Below are 22,622 nucleotides of genomic sequence, written 5' to 3'. Positions count from 1 at the left end.
AGGGAGGAGTGAAATCAGCTACTATATCGCTCCTGCTGTATCTGGTTATTAAGGTTAGTCAATCTGCAATCAACTGTGACAAATTGATGGCCTTTGAGAATTTGCTCGTGGAGTGGGCCAAATGCCCATTCAGCGAGCCATTCGCAGCAAAGACCATCCCCGAATACAAATACGGAAAGTTATGAATAGAAGTAAGTCTGTCATCCCCTACCAATATAGAATTAAGCTTACGTTTCTCTGGTCCGCATGACATAATAAATGACTTTTTAAAATTCACCCGAAGATCCAGTCCATCCATATATTCTGTAAAACTGTAGACTAGGATACGCAGGGAATTTGGAGTGCGGCCCATTAGGACCGCATCGTCAGCATAGAGTAATACAGGTAACAATTTGCCATTAATTATAGGGACATCTGGGGTTGACTGTTCCAACTGGTTACTCAATCCATTAATATAAATAATGAAGAGCAGGGATGCTAAAACGCACCCCTGTCTTACTCCCCCTCCTACCTTGATTGGGCCTGATAATTCCCCTCCCATTCCTATCCTTACTTGCGCTTTAAGATTGGTGTGCAAAAATGCTAAAAATACGACCAATACATGGTCCAAACCATAATTCAACAAAATAGACCAAAGTTTGGACCTCTTAACTAAATCAAAAGCAGAAGACAGGTCCATAAATGCTAAATAAATTGGGGCAGAGCGAGCAATGTTATATTTATTAATAACCAAATTAAGATTTAGGCATTGTTCGACTGTACCAACCCTGCTTCTAAAACCCAGTTGGCACGGTGATAAAATGCCACTTTCCTCTGTCCAATCTAAAATCCTGTTATAGATGACACGGCCCAAGATCTTTAGGTTGTTGTCAAGTAAATAAATTGGTCTGTAATTGACTGGTTCAGATCTATCACCCTTTTTGTATATTGGGACGATTACACTTGTCGCCCATGTATCGGGCATGGGTGCTTGGGGTAGACTATTGAAAACATTCACCAGGACTGGGGCCCATAGTTCCTGTTTCCACTTTATAACATCTAGAGGCAACCCATCGGGTCCTGGGGCCTTGTTTCCAAGGCTCTGTGTAATCGCCTCTTCTACCTCCACCAATGTTATCTGTAAATTACCACGATAGCCCTGCACGGGAAGATCTGAACTGTGTGATGGCGAGGCATAAATCTTAGAAAAGCGTTTTTCCCAAGAGCTACTAGTGATAGTGCAACTGAGAGGTGTTAACTGCTGGCCCATATTACGCATGTCTCTTACTGCGGACCAAAATAAATTGCCAGTTTTCCCCTTTGCTGATTCAGCGAGTGTTTCCCATCGCTCACTCAAAAGGGTTCCCTTCCGCTCATTTATTGTAATTTTGTACGCTTTCCTAGCTGCACTAACATCTGCCCTACATCTTGGGTTGGCTGTTAAGGCCTTACGCAAATTCCTATTGGCAACAGTGCAGTTATGATCAAACCATCTTGGGTCTTTTGGACCCTGGAAATGTGGTACTGACAGAAGGATCTAATCACAGAACATGCTTTAATAAAATCTTGAATTATGTTACAACAAGGTGCTGTTGACAGTAGGCATGAGTTAATTAGGTTCTCATGCCCTGCTAATAGGGACTCAGTTATTTCCCTACAGTCTACCCCCTTCCACTTTAATCTTAATTTGTCTGTTGATAGAGTTATATCCCTCGCCCCTTGAGCATTAACATATACAGGACGGGTGGCTAGTCTTAAAACCGCTGTCAGCGGATTACGATCCCCAAAATCCATTTCGAGGACCTATTTGGCCAATAGGCGGTCCGCCAGGCAAGGAGAGACAAAAATAAAATCGATGGTTGAAGTGCTTTCCCTGCCTCTATATGTCGGCACCAGCTGGTTTGTAAGAGGTGGGCCAAGGTCCATAATATTGCTAAGGATATGTTCGCGGAGAAAGGAGCTTAATTCAGAACCCCTCCGCTCAGCTGGATCCGCCTCTTATGTACCTATATCTTGAATGTCTTTGGGGAGCCTGGCGTTAAAATCCCCTCCCAAAAAAATCCCCATACCTTCATCTGAGCCCTGAGTTTTCTCTCGCTATGAATTTAAAGAGAGCACTAAAATTCTTATTTGGAACAGAATAAAAATCGTTATTATAGAAATGAATTATATAAAAAGGGACTCGTCGCGTGTATTGTATTGCTTGTATATTGGGATTATTTGTGTTTATTATCTTAAAACTCCCACCAGCTGCTCTTCTAATCCCAATAAATAAGCCCCCTACTGCACACCCAAAATTTGGCATGGGTGCCGTTTTGCTAAGGCAGTGAAAGCCTTCTATGTGCAAATCATGAGTGGCCCATGTTTCTTGAAACATTATTATGTCCTGAGAAGATACTATATGCAGCCACTCTTTATCGGCAAGTCTTGGCTCAAGGCCGGCGACGTTCCAGCTCAAAATTCTCAGATTGGAGTCTCTGTTACTTCTATTGTTATTCTCGGGGGCCTTAACCGTTATCCCGCCACCAGTTTTCATGTGGCGTGTGCTAACCTCTGTCTGCCCCTGATTATCAGTAGGAATTATTAACAGCGTATTATGTGTTTCCAGGCATTCCTGTTCCTTACTAATTGCAGTTAAATAGGTAGGTGCTAGGGTCCCTAGTATGTTTACATTTGCCGGTCTGTCTGACAGTCAGTCCTGTGCATCTAGGTTAGAAAACCCTAGATCAAACCGGTTAAATGTTGGCACATTAAACTCATACCTCTCCTGATTAAGAACGCTAGCTGGTGGTTTGCGTCTGTGCGTAAATAAGGGAGGGAGTGACTGATAGACAAAGCATAGGGGTAGGATATGTATCCCTTCCCTACCCATGTGCCTAGTCCCTGCTCTCTCTAGAATTCTCTGTACTACCTCTGGTGATCAAAATTCAGTATTATGCAGTCGCCCCTGCACGATTTAATCGACCTGCCTATCCAGGAGACCCTTCTGGCCGTTTTAAAGAGGACAATAACATACGGTGTGCATTCTGGGGGCAAATTAAGATGTTCCTTACTATGAACAGATTGTACAATAGATGAATTGTCCTCATTTGAACCCCTATTGTTCCCTTCACTTAATACTCCCCTCTTTTGGTTAGAGTTACATAATGGTGGATTTGACCCATTAATATGTGATGTGTGGACCCGTGTGTCCTTTCTAGTAATATCGTCATTTACAGTGGATAACTGATTAATGGCAGATGCCACGCGTGCACTGGATCCCCCCCAATGGTGCCAAAGTTCCATTTAGTGGCTGGCTAGACTGGGAGGGGAGTTTTTGCTCAATTAAATTTAATCTTGTATTAATATCAGCAAGTTTATTTAACAGTGGACTTCTTAGAGCAACAAGTTTATCTTCTAACTTGGATAATAGCCCATCTCCTAGAGCAATTTGGGGCTGTTTGCAGGGGCAGTGACATACCAATGTACCTGGACCAGTAGGGCTAATGATGGTTACCTCTTCAGAGGGACCTGTCTTCGCTCGAGCGGACCCTTTTGTTTTAGCCGCTTTGCTAGTCTGTTGGATTGTAGCTGGTAGAGCCCCTGCCTTCCTTTTCTGTGTTGTGCTTAAAGCTATATTTCCTCCCCCCTATAATTGGCGTGTAGAACGAGTGACAATTTGGGGAGGGGGTGAGGGGGACGGTAGGGTAATGGTCGTGCCTACAACTGCAGTTGGTAAGTCTATAGCTGACGTCTCGGTCTCAGAAAGCCCAGTAGCTAGCTGGTGAACGCTAACTGGGCTACATTCAGCTTGAATTACTGGATTAAGAAGAGGACCACTTATAGGACTTTCTAGAGAAATGCGGCGTGTCTCCATTGATAATCTTCTTTGTGTGAGCTCAATCTTGTGGGATAAGAGTGATCCGGCCTGGATGAGGAAGGCATCAAGGGTGCCAACAACCCCATGAGCACCAACCCCCTTATGAGTGCTCGTTATGCAACGAGGTAGTGCTGGCCAGTCAAGGTGTTAAATATCAATACAGCGTACAGTAACAATAGTTGGTAAAAAAGTCACTGACCACGTTTAACTGAGTGCAAGATGTATCCAAATGTTCCGATTAAGGGGGGTGGCCCTGCCCTGCCCTTTCCTGGCTTTGACGGGCTTGGACGGGCACGCCCTTGGCCCGGGCAGCACCCGGTCATGCCCGCGCGCCTCCCGCGCTACGGGAGTTTGCAGGGGTTTTTAACGCCTCCTGGCGCTGGGATGATGACCCGCTATTCAAGCGCCACCGAGAACTCTGGGAGAGGTAGTCCCTCACAATGCAGGCAGCAGGAAAGGTGCGGGCGAAAGCGGCGGGAAGAGCAGCAGCAGTCCCCCTCCAATAACCCTGTCAGCAGGAGGGTGTGCCGTATCCCTTTCAAATGCACCAGCAGGTAGGATCCAGAGCAAGGCGTCCCCATTCAAACATATAAAGATACGATTAATGCTGAAAAAAATCTGATATTTCACCCTCAAAATTGAAGCCACTAACTACTCTTCAAAATAACTATTTGCCAATGTGAAAAAAATTATCAAAGCTCCCAGAACCCAAAAACAATATGAGCAATCTACAGTTTTGTAACACCTTGGCCTCTTCTTTTCAAAAGAAAGTTAAAGGAGTCCACAAAACCTTTACCACTTGTGCAGATTGCTCTGATGATTTAACAGATATTAACAATGATACTTCCACAGGTTGATTCTGTAGTAACAAATCTAGCATTCTGTCCTCTTTTTTGCCAGTGACTATATTGCCATGTGGGGTGCCTCAAGGGTCATCCGTGAATGCCACCCTGTTGAACCTATATTTAACCCCACTGGCTGGTTTAATCAAATTGTGTGGCTTTGCACTAGTATCCTACGCCGGCCACACCCAGATCGTGGTGTCAGTGATCAGTAATCCAGGTGCCACCACACCCAGATTCCATGAATGTATGCTCCAAAGCAGCAGTTGGAGGAATACATACTGCCTGAAATTAAACTCTTCAAAAACGGAGATTCTGCTGTTTAGCAGTGATCCAACTTTTAGGTTCGCCTCAGGACCTTGGAGCCCTTCCAACCCTAAGCACAGAGGTAAAATCCGTGTCATGTTCAATAGTAACCTATTGTTTGAAGGCCAGATTCACCACACCACACCAAATCTTATTGCTTCTTCCTGTTGCAGCTGCTCCAGAAGGTTCTGTCTTTTATGCCTCAAGATTTGCAGAAAACAGTAGTCAACGCCCTCATCACATTAGACTACTGCAACCAATGTCCAGAAAAGTTTTCCAAACAAGCTACAGATCCTCTGGGATGAAGGTGCCCACTCGCTTCCGAGCATTCCCAAGCACAAGTCTATATCTCAAGCCTTGTCACAGTTGAACTGGTTCCCCATTAGGAAACATATTGATGTTAAACCCCTTTGCATTGTTTTTTAATCTTTACACATCTTAGACACAGCATATACGGCACAACGCTTTAACCAGACCCCTATGCTCATCTTCCAGAATAAAACTTGACTGTCCCGAAGTTCAGAAAAATGCATATGGGTGGCAGAAGCTTTGTAGCATACACTGCTAGGTTATGGAACTCTCTGCCACTCTACCTGAAGGAGAAATCCGACCTGCTTGGGTTCAAAATGTATTGAAAACCTGGCCTTTCAAATTCTAGGATTGTCCATGGCCTCTTCTTCTTCATCTGGCAGATTTCCTTCAGTTCTCCTTCAGGCACCTAGATACCCACAGGTAGTTGAGCACTTTAGAAATGTTTTCATTTGATTTCATAATTGGGGTGCAGTGGTGACTTAACACCTCCAGCCCCAGTGTCACAGCACCTTCTATACTAATGGCAGTGATGGCCCTTATAATAAAATGACCCCTATGGTGCCCCTTCTTTCCTGAGGCACCTCCCAGACCACTCACCCACCGTAAACAAAAAATGAACCCCCACATCACTTTCACCCTTTTCAATGAACTTGCTCCTTTCCTCTTTCGCATTGGCCATAGCACTCAGAACACATGGGTCCGGGGGATCTGAGATCTACATCTGAATACAACCCTGCTGGGCTCCTCCCTGCCGCTCCTGTGCCACACTTTTACAAAAACAGCCATTCCTTCAAGGGTAAGGCTGGGAGTGTAAGTAAGTAAGTAAATATTTATTGTATGTGGTTAATTAAAACCTTTACAAAATTTGCAAAGAAAATATTACATAAGATCATTCAAATATAAAAAATAAAAACCTACATTTACTCTGTGAGATACTGTTTTTTTTTTTGTCCCTCCTTTTTAAAAGGGAAGACAGAAAAAAATAAAACAATTTGACATTTGCTGAGATCAGAGTCTTTTGTTATCCTCAATCCTTTGGTTTGGTACCATTATTCGCCATTTTTTTCAGTTTTCATTATTAGGAGGCTCGCCTTCTGAAGAAATCTGGTGGCCCTACAGGCTGTCTGCAGCTGCTGGCTGTTCAATGCTAGCATGACTGCCGGCCGACATGTTCTGACTTGAAATGAGCGAAAAATATGCAAGAGATAGTAACGTCTCAGGTTTGTGAGGGATGGGCAAATGCACAGAAGATGAATCAAAGTTTCTTCTGCATGACCGCAGAGTCTGCAGAGTGATGTTGGCCACGTTTGCTTCCATGCAGGGGTCTGGTCTTTTGAGATGTAAGTTCCCAGCCGTACTCGTAGGAGCATCTGTTGTGTAGATGGTGTTATGTGGTTAACTAAGTATGGTTGCGGGACACACCTCTCATATGTTGCAAGTACCATCCAGCCGTGTTTTTTCTTTGCTAGTGTAAGTGAAAGTGGTGGGGTGCTGTGGGACTCTTGTGCCATGAAGCAGAGGTAGGAGAGAAAACCAACTAGGAAATAAGTCTTCCCACCTGGGTATCTTCTACCTGAAAGAAATGTAAATGTGTGTAGTTTGTTAATTACCAATTATAAACTTTCCTTGGGAGCCAGTACAGGCTTCAAATGATCTTTGATCTACAAAGTGACAAAGATGTATTCTTCTGGAGAGGTAATGTGAGGGTGCTACCATCTGCGTTCTGGAGTGAGTCCTTTTGAAGAGCACTTCCAAAAATGTTTCTAGGTACAGGCTAATTACTTATTACCAGTGCCACTGAAAATATGTGGCAAGGTAGGGACAAAGTATGCTGCTGCATTGACTAAATTATGCTGCAAAAAAAGCAGCTTATGTGGCATAATGCAGCATCTTCTGTGATGAGATCACCATTATTTTGTCTTTTTTTGCTATTGGTAACATAATCTGGGCAAAGATTTCACCTCATTAGTACAATATAACAACTCAATACTGCAATAAACAACTGAAAGATGATCCGTCAACTGAAAGATGATCAATCAACTTTAGCTTAGGATATTCCACTGTACGTTTTTATTAACTTTTGATCTGTCTGCGATAGAAATATTTTTTTGTTCAAATCTGCAGGTTCTGCAGTTGATGGAGTATAGGGAAAGTGCTTGGAATCAACATCTTTTTTTAAAATTGTTTTTATTGACATAAGAGCATGTACATTGAGCATCAGAGACATCTGGGCAGATATGTGACATTACAACAATACATATACAGTAAGAATAAAGCTGCATTAACATAGGTGGAGTTACACTCCTTTAGGCCCTCTCAGGACTATCTGTATTATTAATAGCAGTTCCCATCTAATGAACTGGTGGAGAATAAAGAATACGAGTAGGATGATAAAGGTGTAGGGGGAAGGGAAGTTCTTCTATTCTATTCTTGTCTCGTAAATTGAGTGTCTCTTCCTCGTCTCCCACTTCTAGTCTGTAGTGTTTTTGCCAAGGGGTCCAGATATTACGGAACTCTTGGGAGCATCCTCTGACCTGATACGTAACCTTTTCTGCCACCATATAAAGGTCTATGTGAGCCCTCCACTAAGTAAATGTGGGCTGATCTGGGGCACCCCAGCGACAGGCTATGTCCCTCTTGGTCACTTTCAGCCCTATGTTGCACAGTGTAAATTTACTACGTGGTAGGTCTATCCCAGTGGTAAAGTGGTAATGCCTAGCAGGGCATACTTGGGTTCTCTGTCAAGTTACCCCCCGTCACTCCGTTTAGTTTCCCCAATATCTGGTTCCAGTATGTTTGCATATAGCTACAGTCCCATAGCGTGTGAATATAATTACCTTGTTGAGATTTACAGCGTAAGCAGTACAGTGTTTCTGCCCTCCCCATGGTGTGTAAGTGTGCTCTATCAAATTACACCCTGTGGAGGATTTCAAATTGTATGAGACGTAACCGTAATTTAATGGTCACTTCCCTTGGGTGCATGAGGGCTGCCTCCTAGTTGATATCTTCCAGCAGCCCGGTGGTATTCTCCCATTTAGCACTAGGGGCACCAGGCCATCAGGAATATTATTCATTAGAGTCTTGTAAGTCCATGAAATGGCTTTGTTGGAGTGTTCCTCTTGCAATAGCCTGCCTTCTAGGGGCACAAACTCCGGTTTGTCTGTGGCCTCTATCCCCTCTGCCTTCCACGCATGGTGCAGTCTAAGATATGGGTAGTTTTGAGTGTCGGCTAGTTGGTATGTGTTTTGAAGTGCTTCGAAGGGAACCAGAGTGCCTCTCATCAAAATGTCCCCCAGCTTGGAGACCCCAATTAAGCCCCACTGTCGGAACCCCTGGAGCTTATTAATTTCTAGCAGTTGTGATACCTTCCATAGTGGGGTCCCTCTCATAAGTTTGTTAGCTCACTTCATTTGTCTCTCTGCCCCTCTCCAGGCCTCTATTGTTTGCCGAGTGGTCAGTAGAAGCCGGCGGTTTCCTTTGATCCTGTATAAATGATGAAAATGTGTATGGCATCGGAATTGGAGCTGTTCTAGGGTATATATGGGGTGATCTCTGTTTGTGTGTCCCCAGTCAAAAACCACTACAAGATGGGCCACCCTGTAATAGGACCTTATGTCTGGCAATGCGAGTCCCCCGTTATATTGGTTTTGTTGGAGTGTCTGCAATGCCACTCTCAGGTGGGCTCCATCCCACATAAATGTACGTAGGTCAGTGTTTATTGTTGTAAATATGGCCTCAGGTATCTTGCAATAAGTATTCTGAAGTCTATATAGCAGTTTCTGGAGTGTAATATTTTATTTAGGGCAGCTCTGCCCATTATCATTAGTGGAAGTCTCCTCCACCTCTCAAAATCCTCATGGAATTCTGTGGTGACGCATCTAATGTTCTGGTTGAGGCCTAGTGCTTCGTTGGCGGTGATGCATAAACCCAAATATAAGAATCCCTCCAGGGCTATCGGAAAGCACCGCCAAAGTTCCTGCGTATCTAGTTGTCCCCCAGCTGAGAATAGATTTATCCCAGTTGAAGTCATACCCTGCCTGCCGACCGTATTCCTTGAAGACATCCAAAATCCTTGGGAGCATCTGATTTGGGCTAGTGACGTACATTAGTATGTCATCAGCATAGAGCAATATGCGCTCGTCTCCGAGGGCATCTCCATCATCAGTGAAGCCAGTTTTTCCTGGGTGAGCTCTAACTACACAGGCCAGTTGTTCCAGAACTAGAGCGAACAGCAGAGGTGACAGGAAGCAGCCCTGCCTAGTTTCCCTATGCACCGGGAACGTCATCAAGGTCACTCATTTAACATTGACCTTGACCACTGGATCAGTGTACAACAGTTCCACCCAGGCTATAAAGACTGGGCTGAATCCAAGCATAACCAGGGTTTGTCGCATGAATGGCCAATGCATTGTGTCAAAGGCCTTTTCTGCGTCCAGGTAAAGGAGCACATGTGGAGTGGCTCTGGTCCTTGGAATCCACAATTATGTGGAATATGCCGCTGCCACATAATCACATAATTCCAGTGACTCTGCTTAACACAAAAATATATAGTTATACATTATGGCTCACAAATACACATTGCTTTCTGCCACAGGCTGGGACCCCGCAGCACTATAAGTGCACAAGCCACTATTTACAAATGAGACAACTAGGATTCGATTCTGTGACTCTCTAGTCACAGATATCTTTAGTGATCACATTGGTCAATAGAGGTTTCACAGTAAAAAATAGTTCATTTTCTAATGATTAATTTACCTCATATTCATTTTTCATTTAACATGTACAAGTTATGTTATATGTTGTTACATGTTAAGTGGAAAAATAAAATAGTTATAGAATATTTTCTTTCTTTTAGCCACATCTTTGACCACTCCACACCACTCACTTGACACCGACTCTGTGGCACCCAGGGATACTTTTTTCAGTGCTTTACTGCTGCATGTAAATAAAGACAGCCTGGAAATGTGCAAAATAAAAAAAGTCATGCCTCCAGGCCATCTTGAATTACTTGTAGTCACAGAGTCATATGCGCCGCCCGGGGAATGCAGCCACAGACCCTCAGGAAGGCGCGCCACACAGTTTGAAGAACTCTGCCTTACTGGGAACCAAGTTGCACTTGACTCCCAACAGTGCAAGGTCTACTCAGGGGAGGTGGTTTGGCCAGTAATCACCAATTACTGATAGGCAAGAATAGCACTCAATAAAGGATTGTCCAGTGTCATCAATTCAATAATATATACATAAGGCAGATTGAAATTCCTCTGTGACACTTTGTAATCCCATTTGACCCCTAAACGGTCATGACCCCCAAAATCAAAGTACCACCCCACCTATACCAGATACCACATCACAATATATGAGGTAATCACTTTATCAAGAGATCACCACATTAAAAGAAAAATAATTCAAACTTTAAATTAGCCAACATTTCACGTCAGTCCATTACTATGCGTAAATTAAATCAATAATGTCAATAAAACATTCCAACGTTGACCAAAACATAATTATGAGCATTAAAATATCAATAAAGCATCTGAAATATGCATTTTATGTGCATGTGCCTTCTTTATACACTAACAGGCCATATAGACTGCAACTAAAGCAGCATCCAGCGAGTGCTGGGGAAAATCTTGGGGTCATGCTTTTCATTACCCCAGAAACTGTCAAGTTATCAATCCACTTAGAGGGGTCTACTGAACTCCCTGAACCCCATCTCCCAGCACTCAAAATTCAGGTTGATGGTGCCCCTGCCCTCCTGGGGCCATCACAAGAAGGAAACAAGTATGTAAATAAGCCCTGCATGAAATGATGGCGCACAGTCAATAGCAGTTCCCCCGTGTGCTGCGGAATGACACATATCTTTCCTCCTTTTTTTGTTTTTGGGAGTGCTTGGTCCTACCTAGGCACTCCAGCTTGCCTTAACTTTGGTGCAGCACCAGGAGCTAACCCCTACCAGTTCCTAGCCCAGAAGGGGTTCTTCTCTGCCGGCATGGGAGCTAGCAGCTTGCTTCTCCCCTGCCCATTTCATGCGGGCAAAGTGTTTCTGTTGCTGTGGCCTCTTCTCACCCCCCTCAGACGCTGGCACAGGGAGCGAGAGTGAACCCACTGCCATTGGGGGGGGGGTACAATGGCCCTCCCCTGATATTCTTCTTTGTTGGGGGCCCAGAGGAGGGGTCTCTGGCACCTTCATTCTTCTGTTGGGGTGGGACAACGGTGCTCCCCCTTTTCCTTCCTCTGCAGGTTGGCCAGAGATGGAGTTCCTGGCCCCTCTTGCCCGGAACTGGCCCACGGGATGGGGTAACCAGGTCGTGAAGAGGTTAAGGGAGGAGGCGCCATGCCTGCCCTCCCTGAGTTCAATTAACATGTATGAGCTTGGACTGACTCCCGGGTCTTTGCCCACCACGGAGGTTTTTGAAGAAAATAAAGCAGAGCTCCATTTCTCTGCTTTACCTATGATTGCCCACCAATATTATGGGGCACATCTCAGGTCAACCTGCAGAGTCCCCTCTGTGCCAGGCTACCGGTGTACAGATACCAGGCTGCACATGTGCATCCAACACTCGTGTTCATGTGAAACCGGCAAGTGCATCTTACCCTAGCTGCGTCATAGCAGCCTTATCTTAATAGGCAGACACTGGAAGTAAACATGTGCAGTCCATTTACCATGTGATTACCGTGGATGAGACTCACCCACAGTAAAAAGTCCAATATTCGGTGATTAAAAAAAAAAAGAAAAAAAACGGGGCACACTAAATGGATGGAACTTAATTGCAAAACAGAAAGAAGCATCTTCCCCTCACCTTTTGTGTGTTTCATATCATGTAACAGTTCTATATTCTTGCTTATACTGCAAGCCATTCAAGCAGCATTCAGTATTGTCATCATCATTGGTAAAAATGTTCTTCTCTGCCATTGCTGCAGTTGTCAACTTTAATAATTTAGTTTTCTCACCCAGTAAGTAGAGATAGTTGCATTGGGCTCTCTTGAATGCTCTAGGACACCTTTCTAACTGTACGGTTCCCCAAGCCTTATGCTTTCTCCTCTATCTTTCAGCTCTTCATGTCCTTCTCAAGAAACTCCTTAGAAAACTTGATCTCACCTTCTACTTTTAAACTGATGGCAATCAAATATTATCTATAGTGACAGGGTCCAGAACGGGCTCCGTGCAAATTTCCCACAGCATGGGGCCATTCACATGGCAGAACATAACACTACACACCAGAAAGTGGTTCAGTTATGGTGTTTTTCCATTGCTACAAGTTACAACCAATATGTAAATCTCCCACTCCCACTATGGGTGCCAAGTCCAGCACTACGACAGCGATCCAATCATATGAGTGTAGTACCCACCAGTCTATGGGGATGTGCGACTGTGAGAGCACTCAGACAAGAATCTGCTTAGGTGCAAGTACACTAGTTGGTTATATGGTTGACTGCCAAGTGCAGGGTATGGTAATTTAGTTCCCACAATATCTTTGCAAGCGATTTCATTGCAGCACTCATGTGGAATTTCAGTTTGCAGTTTCAAGACAAGACACAGGGCATGATTTAGACTGTTGCGGATGGGATCACAAATGTGACGGATATTCCATCTGCCGTAATTCAATTTCCATAGGATTTAATGTAATTTAATATGGCGAACAAGATATCAGTCACATTTGTGATGGGGTATCCCATCCGCCAAAGTATAAATCAGGCCCACAATCTCTTAGTCTATCAAACATGAACTTGTGTTACATATGTGTGGAGTGCTTTTTGGTATTGCTATGGTCATGCTGTACTTTTCCCGGTCACGTAGCAGAGTTCAGGAGGAGCAGGGTCACCGTATCACTCCTGCCTCTCAGGTCGAGCTAGAGTCAGAATTGCAGCACAGAATGCCAGGAGTAAGTTGTTGTCTTTTCCTCTGCGGGTGACCCATCTCAGTTTGGTTTGTTTGGCAGAGGGTATAATATCAAACACAAGTCAGTTCCCACACACCAGGACTACAGATGTGCTTTTCTTCCTGGGAAAGGTTCTCCCTCTGCAGGGACAGGAAATCTCCTTCCCTTTCAGATCAGCCAGGCATCTAGGTCTTACGCAAAGCTACTGCTTCTCCAGCAAGTGTCACAGACCTATGGTGATTCCCATCAACTCTAGCAAACTGGCTGTTTTACAGACACCAGCCCTGGTCTCACAGCAGCTTTCTGTGTAGTACTCTCTTTCTTGGTCACAGTCTGTCATTTTCCAGACAGAGAATGTGGATCCACTGTCTAAGGCCCTAGAACTGGTTTGGTATGGGTCCCTTTTAAATCTCATTTTATAGCTGCAGCACAGACACAGCAGTTCTACAAGGTAATGGCTCTCACAGCAAGAGAAATCTTCACCAGGCAAAGGACCTACAAGTATCTGACCAATTAGCAAACTTCTTAAAGCGTATTTTAAATGTCTTCAACTCCAAGCTTTCCTGGCAACAGTCAACTGTTTCATCTGGACCTTGTCTTGCACCTATCTGGCCTCGTGGAGCCTTTCTTAGCCACTGCATGCTGTCTTGTCCCTCTCAGAAGTTTTAGTAATGTTGCTGGTACCATGAAGGAATATGCCAAATATGAGCACAGTGAAGTGTAAAGTCTCACATGGCTAACATTATCCTTCCTAGAGAATCAACTAGTGACAGAAAAAATTGTAGGCCCTACTTAGCAGTAGAGCCTACTGACTCAGCTCCTCTCCCCTACCATTCTCTAAAAAACAAAATGCAGTTCTCACGATGGGCTATAAAGCAATGTGCTGCTAAAATGTATCATTAGTTTGCTAAAGGTAGCCCTGTATCCCTTCTTTCACATTTCAGTCTGTGTCTTTTTCTTTGCAGACCAACCACAGAAATGTAGGCAATACATTCCCTCTCGGGAAGCTGTATTCAAGCTCCATATGCTGCTATACTAAACAGGGCGATGCAAAATACACCGAACTAGTCACAACAGTTATACTCGTAGGAAAATGCCTCTTTTTGCATAATCAACCCAATTTGTTTTGGACTGATGTGGCTAGTTTTTAGACTTTGTGCTATGTGACTCTGGCAACCAGGCCCTAGTGCATGTGCTCTGACCTATAAAACATGTCAAAATTTGCCTTACTCCTCAATTGACATATTGAACTTACCTATAATTCTGTAGTATATGGTACAGAGTATACCCAGGGCCTGTAAGTTAAATGTCAGTAGTGAACTGCAGCACACATTGTGGAAACACTAGACTGGTGTTGTAACACATTACTGCCTGCCTACTACTGTAGCCAGTCAGTGCAGTTTTAAAACTGCAAATTTGAATTACCTAAATAACCCCATTTGTCAGGCCTAAAGCCTCCTTTTCAATATTAATTAGTCACCCCTAGGTAGGCCTTAAATGTCCATAAAGCAGGCTGCACAGTTTTTCAAAGTAGGACAGGTAAAAGTCTAACATTAAATTGTCCTTTCGGTGAAAAGCCTTTAAAAGCTATTTTCACTGTAGTATGGTTATCTGTTCTAAAGGAAAGCATTGGGAGATAATATTCAAATTAAGTAATGTTGTCTCTACCAAGGAATCAGCTACAAAGTTCATTTTTGGACGTTGTATTTATTACAAGCCAAATTCATTGGTAAAGAGTCAGTTTTGTACAAAATATTTTAGAACAGGTACTTTTAGAAAGTTCAAATTATCAACAAGGTCCACCTTACGTAGAGTTAGTGTATGTCCTGATGTTCATGGAATACACAATGTGTGTTAAAATACCCCTCACACACCAAAAGGGCCCTTGGTGTCATGCTTCATCATTGGGGTCTTCCCGTCCCTGCTGCGGGACGGGGCAGTGCTGCGACAAACGACTACTCTGGAGCACCTGTAGTCAGCTTTGGAGGTTAGGAGTCAGTGCCCCTTGAGCCAAGACTGAGCGAAGGGTAATTTGAGGGTCCAATCAACCCCCAGCACGACGGTGCATCCTCCTTCGTCAGTGGCTTCCGTGTTCACGGGGCTGATTGGACCCTCAAATTACCCTTCGCTCAGTCTTGGCTCAAGGGGCACTGACTCCTAACCCCCAAAGCTGACTACATCAGAACTTCTGATACAGCTAGGAATACGTATATTGATAAATTATATCTATACACATTGATAAAGAGAAACATTATTTACTTGCACCACACTTAATTTTTATGTGGTAATACATCAGTGAGTGACAGGGGGATCTTTACCCCGGTCCTGACGAAGGGGCATGTCGCCCCGAAACATGTTGACCCACACAGGAGAGTAAGCCCAGTAACTTGCTTTATCACTCCGCATCACATTTTTTTTTTTTTTTTTTAACAATACCAGCCAGTGTCTATTAAATAGTTTTTTCTACCACTAGGCCAGGTATTTTTTAACATCACTTATCTATTTTCACTCCTGACTCCACTGACACTCACTCCAACTCACTCACATAGTACCCACAATAAAAAGGTGCTCCAGCGTAGTCGTTTGTCGCAGCACTGCCCCGTCCCGCAGCAGGGACGGGAAGACCACAATGATGAAGCATGACACCAAGGGCCCTTTTGGTGTGTGAGGGGTATTTTAACACACATTGTGTATTCCATGAACATCAGGACATACACTAACTCTACATAAGGTGGACCTTGTTGATAATTTGTACTTTCAGGAGAGGAGGATTCGCCCACCTCGGTGCCGCCAAGCACCACCTCTTCACTCCCCCTATTGATTTTTTGTTCACTTTTAGAAAGTTACCTGTTAACTGCCTTTAGAAGCCCATGTGCACGAGCTTCCAACTGTCACACAGAAGCTGAATAGTTCATTGATGAGAATTGATTGTGCTCCCAGAACTGAGACAAAGGGTTTGTGTGTGGGGAGGTGTTCTGTTCCTCTGACAGACTAAGCACCTGGCTGTGCCTAGGAACTTGACTTCAAATATTCCTACCGTGTCCCAGGCAGATGCTGCAAACACCTGGGCCTGCCCATATGTTTCCTTCCAGTCTGCCAGACACCAATAACAATGGGAGAGGGGCTGGTCCTAGAACTGTTTTGGATAGACCACAGAGAAGACGCTGCTCATTTCCCTAGCCACACCTCTAGGACGGGCACAGGAATTAACGTTTCTGCCTGGTTGGGTTTTGATGGAGAGGGATACTGTGGGGTAGTTTCCTGTAGGGCATACAGAAACTAACGCAGAATGAAGGCTGAAGAAGACTGCACCTACTGTTGAGACCTGTGAGGAGGCCTGAAAGGGTGGACCTTCAAGTTGAATCCAATGGCCATTTGGCTGACATCCTGCTAAGCTACAGGGACACACCATGCTGCTAGAATCCCTTTTGCCAGAAGAGCTCACCTGACGAGTTCCAACGTAACCTGCACTGGACCCTGTTGGAGGCTTCGGCTGAAGTGAGCCTTGACCCCCATGTGCTGTCCCTGAGGTCCCTTGGCTGTGTCATAGTGTACTCTTCCTAACATCTGACCAATACTAGGATTAAGAACATTTTGACTCCAAAGACCTTAGAAGGACCAGGACAAATGTGCCAAGTTAATCCGACAAAGGTGTGTTGCCGCTGGGCCAAAGATTCAGGTTGCTCCCGCTTGAGCATTTCCACAGCAGTAAATCTGTTTCAGTGGAACGGGCAGAATAGGGGGTATCACACCTCTTGGGATCATGTTCAGCTACAGCTTTCAGCCTTGCCACGCTGGAGGAATCTGAAATCCAAAAAAGTGACTCAGTCTGAAGGCAGAAATCTTCCGGTTAAAGTTGGCAAATGTTTATGGCCGGCTGAGGACCTGCCTTTGCTGCATTTTAACTTTCTCCCACTCTTAGCTTTCCTGGCAAAACTCAACAGCTTCATCAGGAACTTGACCGATGTATGTCTGGCCTTGTGGAGCCCTTCCTGGCCATAGCCTGCTGCCTTGCAAAGCTGGGGATTATGGACTTCCATTACATAGGCTAAGTCTGAAGGTAAAACGTCCAACAGGGACAAACTTGGTTTCTGTATCTGACTCCTGTTTCATTACAGTCTGCCTTAAGTCGCACCTAGGTACCGGTGAAGCGCAATCAGATTACCTCATTTGGCACTTATTGCTTTTTGGTGCTGTTTTCATTTAAAACTTTAAAAGTTCATAAATCTAGTTCCCCTAATTGGATTTTTGTAATTTTGGTGTCACTATGTTCATTCAATTATTCTCTATTTAAATAAATTGGAACAAGGTTTGTACTGTGTTGTGTTTTTGCTTTTTAACTATTTTGGTGTTTTTACATTTTCTTAGGATAAGCCTGTCTGCCTCGGGTCATAGCTACCAGGGGTTGAGGTCAGGCTTAGATGACTGAAAATTGTATTAGGCTAAACAAGAGTAGCAATATTGTTACTTATGGTAGACTACCTTCCCCCCAACTAATAATCTACTTTCTTGCACACAAACCACACAGAGAGACTTGCCGTCACAATTTTGGAAAACATTGGCCAGGCATACAGAGACTCCACACATGTACACACACACACACAGGATGTCAGCATAATGCTGTAGGTGTTACATCTCCATAGAATTATGTATGATGAAGCTGGTAGGCCGCAGCTCTTGAAACAGAAAAACTTCTGCTCGGGACTATGAATTTCTAAGAACTGGTATGCCACCTGCATTGCAGCATATCAGCACCCCAGCACATGGATGATAGTCCCCTCTTGTTACAGAGGGCATGGTTAATGAGTTATTCCAGGTAACAGAACAGAGTTTGGCTTTACCATGGACAGGCCTAAGCCTCTGCATACACCCCAGATTATCATGCTAGCTGGGCCATAAATAAATCAGATTATGCAGTCAGATCACTAAGGGCGGGGGGGAGGGGAGGTAGTACATGTTCTTATATCAGACAGGTGACATTCCCATCCCAACAAACAGTGAACAAGGTGCCTTATACAAAGGGCTGCATGCAAAAGGAAGCTTCACACCCTACCCATTCATTGATTTTTGGGTACTTTGATCAATTCTAGACTATGCTACATCAATTTTCTCTAGTTAGGCATCCAAAAATGTCAGGTTCACAGAAGCCAAAATGTTCAAACTGTAAATATGAGAGAAATCGAAGATCTAAATTCCGTTTTCAAATCTCTCTATCTCGGGCTGAGGTTTAGCCCCCCCCCCCCCATTTGTGCAAAAATGAACTACACAGTTCTCTGCCTGTCCTAAAAACCCTATCAGAAACTTCAAGCTGTTAAACAATCACATGCTGTGGATTAGTGCCTTTAAATTCCCCCTTCTTTACTTCAGAAAAGTAATAAAAATCCATTACTTATTCACGACCTCCGAATACGCTGTAATTGACATACTAGTTTGTGAAATATCTGCCATCTATATTGTCATCAGTAGCCCTAATTCTCCACAGATGTTCGCCATTGCCAAGATCTGACTTGAATCGCAGAGCAAGCTATGTCCTAAATTTGGAGTATGTAAATAACAAATCAAATACAAAAATAATAAAATAAAAACAATTGCGCCTATGCTGTCTGTAAATGTTTTATTGTACTCATTCATGATCAATGGAAGGCATATTTTTATTGAGGAGAAAACATGTTTTCCTCCTTCTCTATTCTGAAACTTCTTTAGTCCTAAGATTCGCCTCTAATATCTTACTTTTGTCTTACAGGACGATACAGTCTTTCATCCGCATTTCAAAGCACTTCCCTTGAAGGAGATTCTAGTTATTCCTCCCTGGAATGATTGCACACGCTCCGCCTGTGAAATACTGGCACTAATGCTGGGAATGAAACCGGAAGCACGTCAACCAGTTTTGTAAACATTCCTTTTATCGAAAGATGTTACAGCCCAAAGAGTTAATTCCCTGGAACACGCAAAGAAGCTACCCAGTCATGTATTTAGCCACTATTTTAGAGCGAGCAAAAATTTGATGACGTGTCAAACCGATACTATTGAAAGCGGCCATGTCAACTGCTCCCCAGCACGTGCCGAAGTTCGACCCTCCTCACTCACCACCCAACAGGATGCGGATTCGATTTTGGAAGCTTACCACTTCGCTGTTTCTCGCTCGTACCACTTTGTGTTTTTTCCACTGCATGGTCACTTGATCTAAAATGAACCATGTGCGCCTGAGCGAGAAGATGCAGAGCTAGAGTAATCGGATGTGACGTAGTTTTAAGCTACAAGGGCATTAACCCTCTAATTGATTCATTAGCTTTTCCCTCTGTGCCAAAAGAGCTACGAGTTATTCAGGTGTGTTTCTTACACAAAGCTACTGTGTTATTAAGCTTCCAAAATGAGGCCGTTTCGGAATGCCAAAAGCCCTTTAAGTTAGTTGCCTCTGCCTGTGAATATGAAGATGTTTTTTCTATTGTCATTCTAATGTCTGTCCTAGATGAGAGTCCGTGAAGGAATGGGTTGCCATTAGCTTTAATTCTTTATTTCACATATATGAGCATTCAGTTGAACCGTGTAGAATGGAATGGATGAATGCCATGGCAAGATTCAGAAGCACATCCAGCTGTTGTCTGAGTTCGAGTCCGCCTAGATCTCTTTCTCCAGAGGCCTTGGCCCTGGCACTGGATTTGAGAATGCACACATCTTAGAAGATATTTCTTAGTGAACCCATTTTTAAATGTTGTAAAGTGTGGAACCATCTTACATGTGCATGCACCATCCAGGACTGTTTATCGTAGCTTAGACATTGGTGTAGCCTAGACATTGACTATATTGCAAGCAAGGAAAATTGGCCCTCCTGACCCAAATGGGTAGTAAAAGACATTATTTGAGAGCTAAGCCCTGCTGCCCATAGACAATGCCACTGCACCAGCTGCACTGCCGAAAAAAGCACTTTGGCGCCTTGTCAATGCAGGCATCGACCTATCAATAAGAAAATCTAGTTGGTGTTTTTGACTCACAGACAAATATGCAAATTGCTCAACTTGAAATTGAGTGCAAATTTACCAGTTGCATGTTCATTGTTAAACTGCGACAAGCAGACAGTACTGTAACTCTAAGGGGGTTACCACCTACATTCCCTCTACTCTCTTTTCAAAAGAGAGAATATTTTACATGTGCCTACTCTCTCTTTTCGCAAGAGAGAATATGTTGCATGTGCTTACATGTGTATAGCATTAAAGTAGTCATTGACACTAACTAGTACTGGTGATTTTGAGCAGATAACAATGTTTATAACTTGTATTGGTCCTTTTGTTCTTTGGTTGGTACCACATAAGTGCAAAGTGTTTGTTTCAGGATATCTTTATGGAAAAAAAAATTCAATGTGCTCACTTTTTGGTTACATTTAATCACTTTCTATTACACAAGACCCAAGAACAGTGGAAGAATAACTTTGAAAACTATTTGGGATTATTCATAAAAAAAAGATGCATGCCCCTTGTCTATCTAAATGTATCACTAGTACTTGAAAGAACATGTACTGAGCTGTGACCAAAAACTGGCATTATATCAGAGGTTTCCTGAAATGTAGTTCCATTCAAGACTTGCTGATGTGCCACATGGCCAACATTTGTTGGACCTCCATCAACAGATGAGATACAACCGTCTTGTAGAAGTATATGCGATTGAAATGTGAACTCCTCCATCAGTCACCCCTTTCCCCATCAACCCTTTGAGTTATCTCACAGTTAAAGCATTTGCTCAACAGGAGGAGCTGAAAAGTGCTGTAGAGCTGAACTTCTTTCATCTGTAACTCAAGTGTCTGTCAGTCAGCTGCTCAGGCATTTAAGAATAATCACTTACAATGACATTGATGAATGCCTTATTTATAAGGATGCCAATGTCAATGCAATGTATAGAAATGTTGGACTTCCAGAAAGGTATATGCAGTGTAATGTTACGGTTCAAGAGCTATCAATAATACCTAGAATGTTTAGCAGGATCCACTTCACAGCAAGCAGTGACCAATCCTAAGTGTAACCCCTGCCAGCAATGTGAATGTTTTAAACATTTAGGTAATTTAATGTTTAATTTGTAAAAAAAAAACAATAAGCCAAGGCACTTACTCGCAACAAATGGTTTATCATTTTGAATCTATCATATTAAGAATTTCTTAAGTATCACACGTTCCTACTTTCTCATATTTTTATAAAGTCAAGCAAATTCCTTCATTAACAGAGGTTAATGTTAGGGTCAAATCTCAGGGAAGACACAGGCCATATGCTAACTAGACACTAATTGAAGACTACAAGCTATTTGTGTTCCACTCAGTGTATCGTTTGTGCTGAGCCTACCAGGGAGGTTTCTTTTTACATAAATGTAAAATATGCCACACAAAAGATCTACAGAAAGAACAAGGTATACATATATGCAAATGTATGAGAAATGATGCTGTCTGTCTACCACTGTCTACTGTTTCTCTGTTTATAAATTATATTATTAACAGTATTTATGGTTTGGTTCTCTGTCTCATATTTTGTTTATTTGGTATTTTGGAACCTAATAATTGTCATTTTGAATACAATGTTACAATATTTATTTTATGATTTTGTCTTCCAATGATTCCTTGCAACATATTAAGCAAAGAATTTTATTTAATCTATTGTATTTTTCTTTTGAAAATCTCCATTGGAAAGAGCTCAAATACGGTTTCTCTGTGTTTATTGGTATTTTCCAATCATATTTCGTAAAATAAATACTATGCTGTCATTTTATTTGTAGTCTAATATCTTTCTGGATCTCATTTATCAAAGTCTTTGAAATTAAAGCGTTATTTTGACATGTGTCCCTCTGTACAAATTTGTTATCACACAGCAACTCCGGAGGCCAGTGCAGTGAAGACAAAGGGCCTAATTCACAAAGGTAAACTTACACATTATTGTAAGTTTATGATTTTTTGCTCTTGACAAACAAATTTTATGTATAGTATCTTTTCGACTGTGGAGTCTCCACACTTGAGGCAGAGACTCCACACATAAAAATATAGTCATGTCCTATCTTTTTATGTGCAGAGTCTCTGCCACAATTGGGGAGACTCTGCAGTTGTGAACTACACATAAAATGTGTTTGTGAATAGCAATAAAATTATAAACGTACTTAACTTACTTTACTTAGCGCAAGTGTTGCTCCCATATGAATTTACCTTTGGAAAAAAAATGAAAGACAAGAGGCGTTTGGCAAAACAGCAACAGTTGTTTAATTAAACGCAGGGCCGTAAGTTCAGGCAACAGAGTTTGGGTCTGAAGACTGTCTCAAAGCACATTGCTTTCGGCTGTCATTTTATATTTTACATGAAGCATCATAAAACAATTTATCCATTCCCTTGGCAACAGAAGTTTGGGTCTAGTCAATGGGCCTTAATTTGGGGGTTTAATAAGAAGTGCAGGTGGGCCTCGACCTTCCATGGACAAA

The 22,622-nt window shown here is 43.0% G+C and overlaps 1 protein-coding gene across 5 annotated transcripts in view; it reads left to right on the top strand.

Annotated features, from left to right (window-relative positions):
- LOC144762467 (adhesion G protein-coupled receptor F5-like) overlaps positions 1–21,926 on the top strand; it is an 805,746-nt gene extending 783,820 nt beyond the window's left edge. For all 5 annotated transcript variants that reach the window (XM_078647682.1, XM_078647677.1, XM_078647680.1 and 2 more), the window contains one exon: positions 18,922–21,926. In XM_078647682.1, coding sequence (XP_078503808.1) covers positions 18,922–18,995 — 74 coding nt within the window. In that variant the 3' untranslated portion in view covers positions 18,996–21,926. The remainder of the gene's footprint in view (positions 1–18,921) is intronic.
- Positions 21,927–22,622: the final 696 nt, after the last annotated feature.

This window comes from Lissotriton helveticus, chromosome 6, assembly GCF_964261635.1.
Source record: "Lissotriton helveticus chromosome 6, aLisHel1.1, whole genome shotgun sequence".
NCBI classification, from domain to species: Eukaryota; Metazoa; Chordata; class Amphibia; order Caudata; family Salamandridae; genus Lissotriton; species Lissotriton helveticus.
This window is presented reverse-complemented; position numbering and strand designations above follow the sequence as displayed.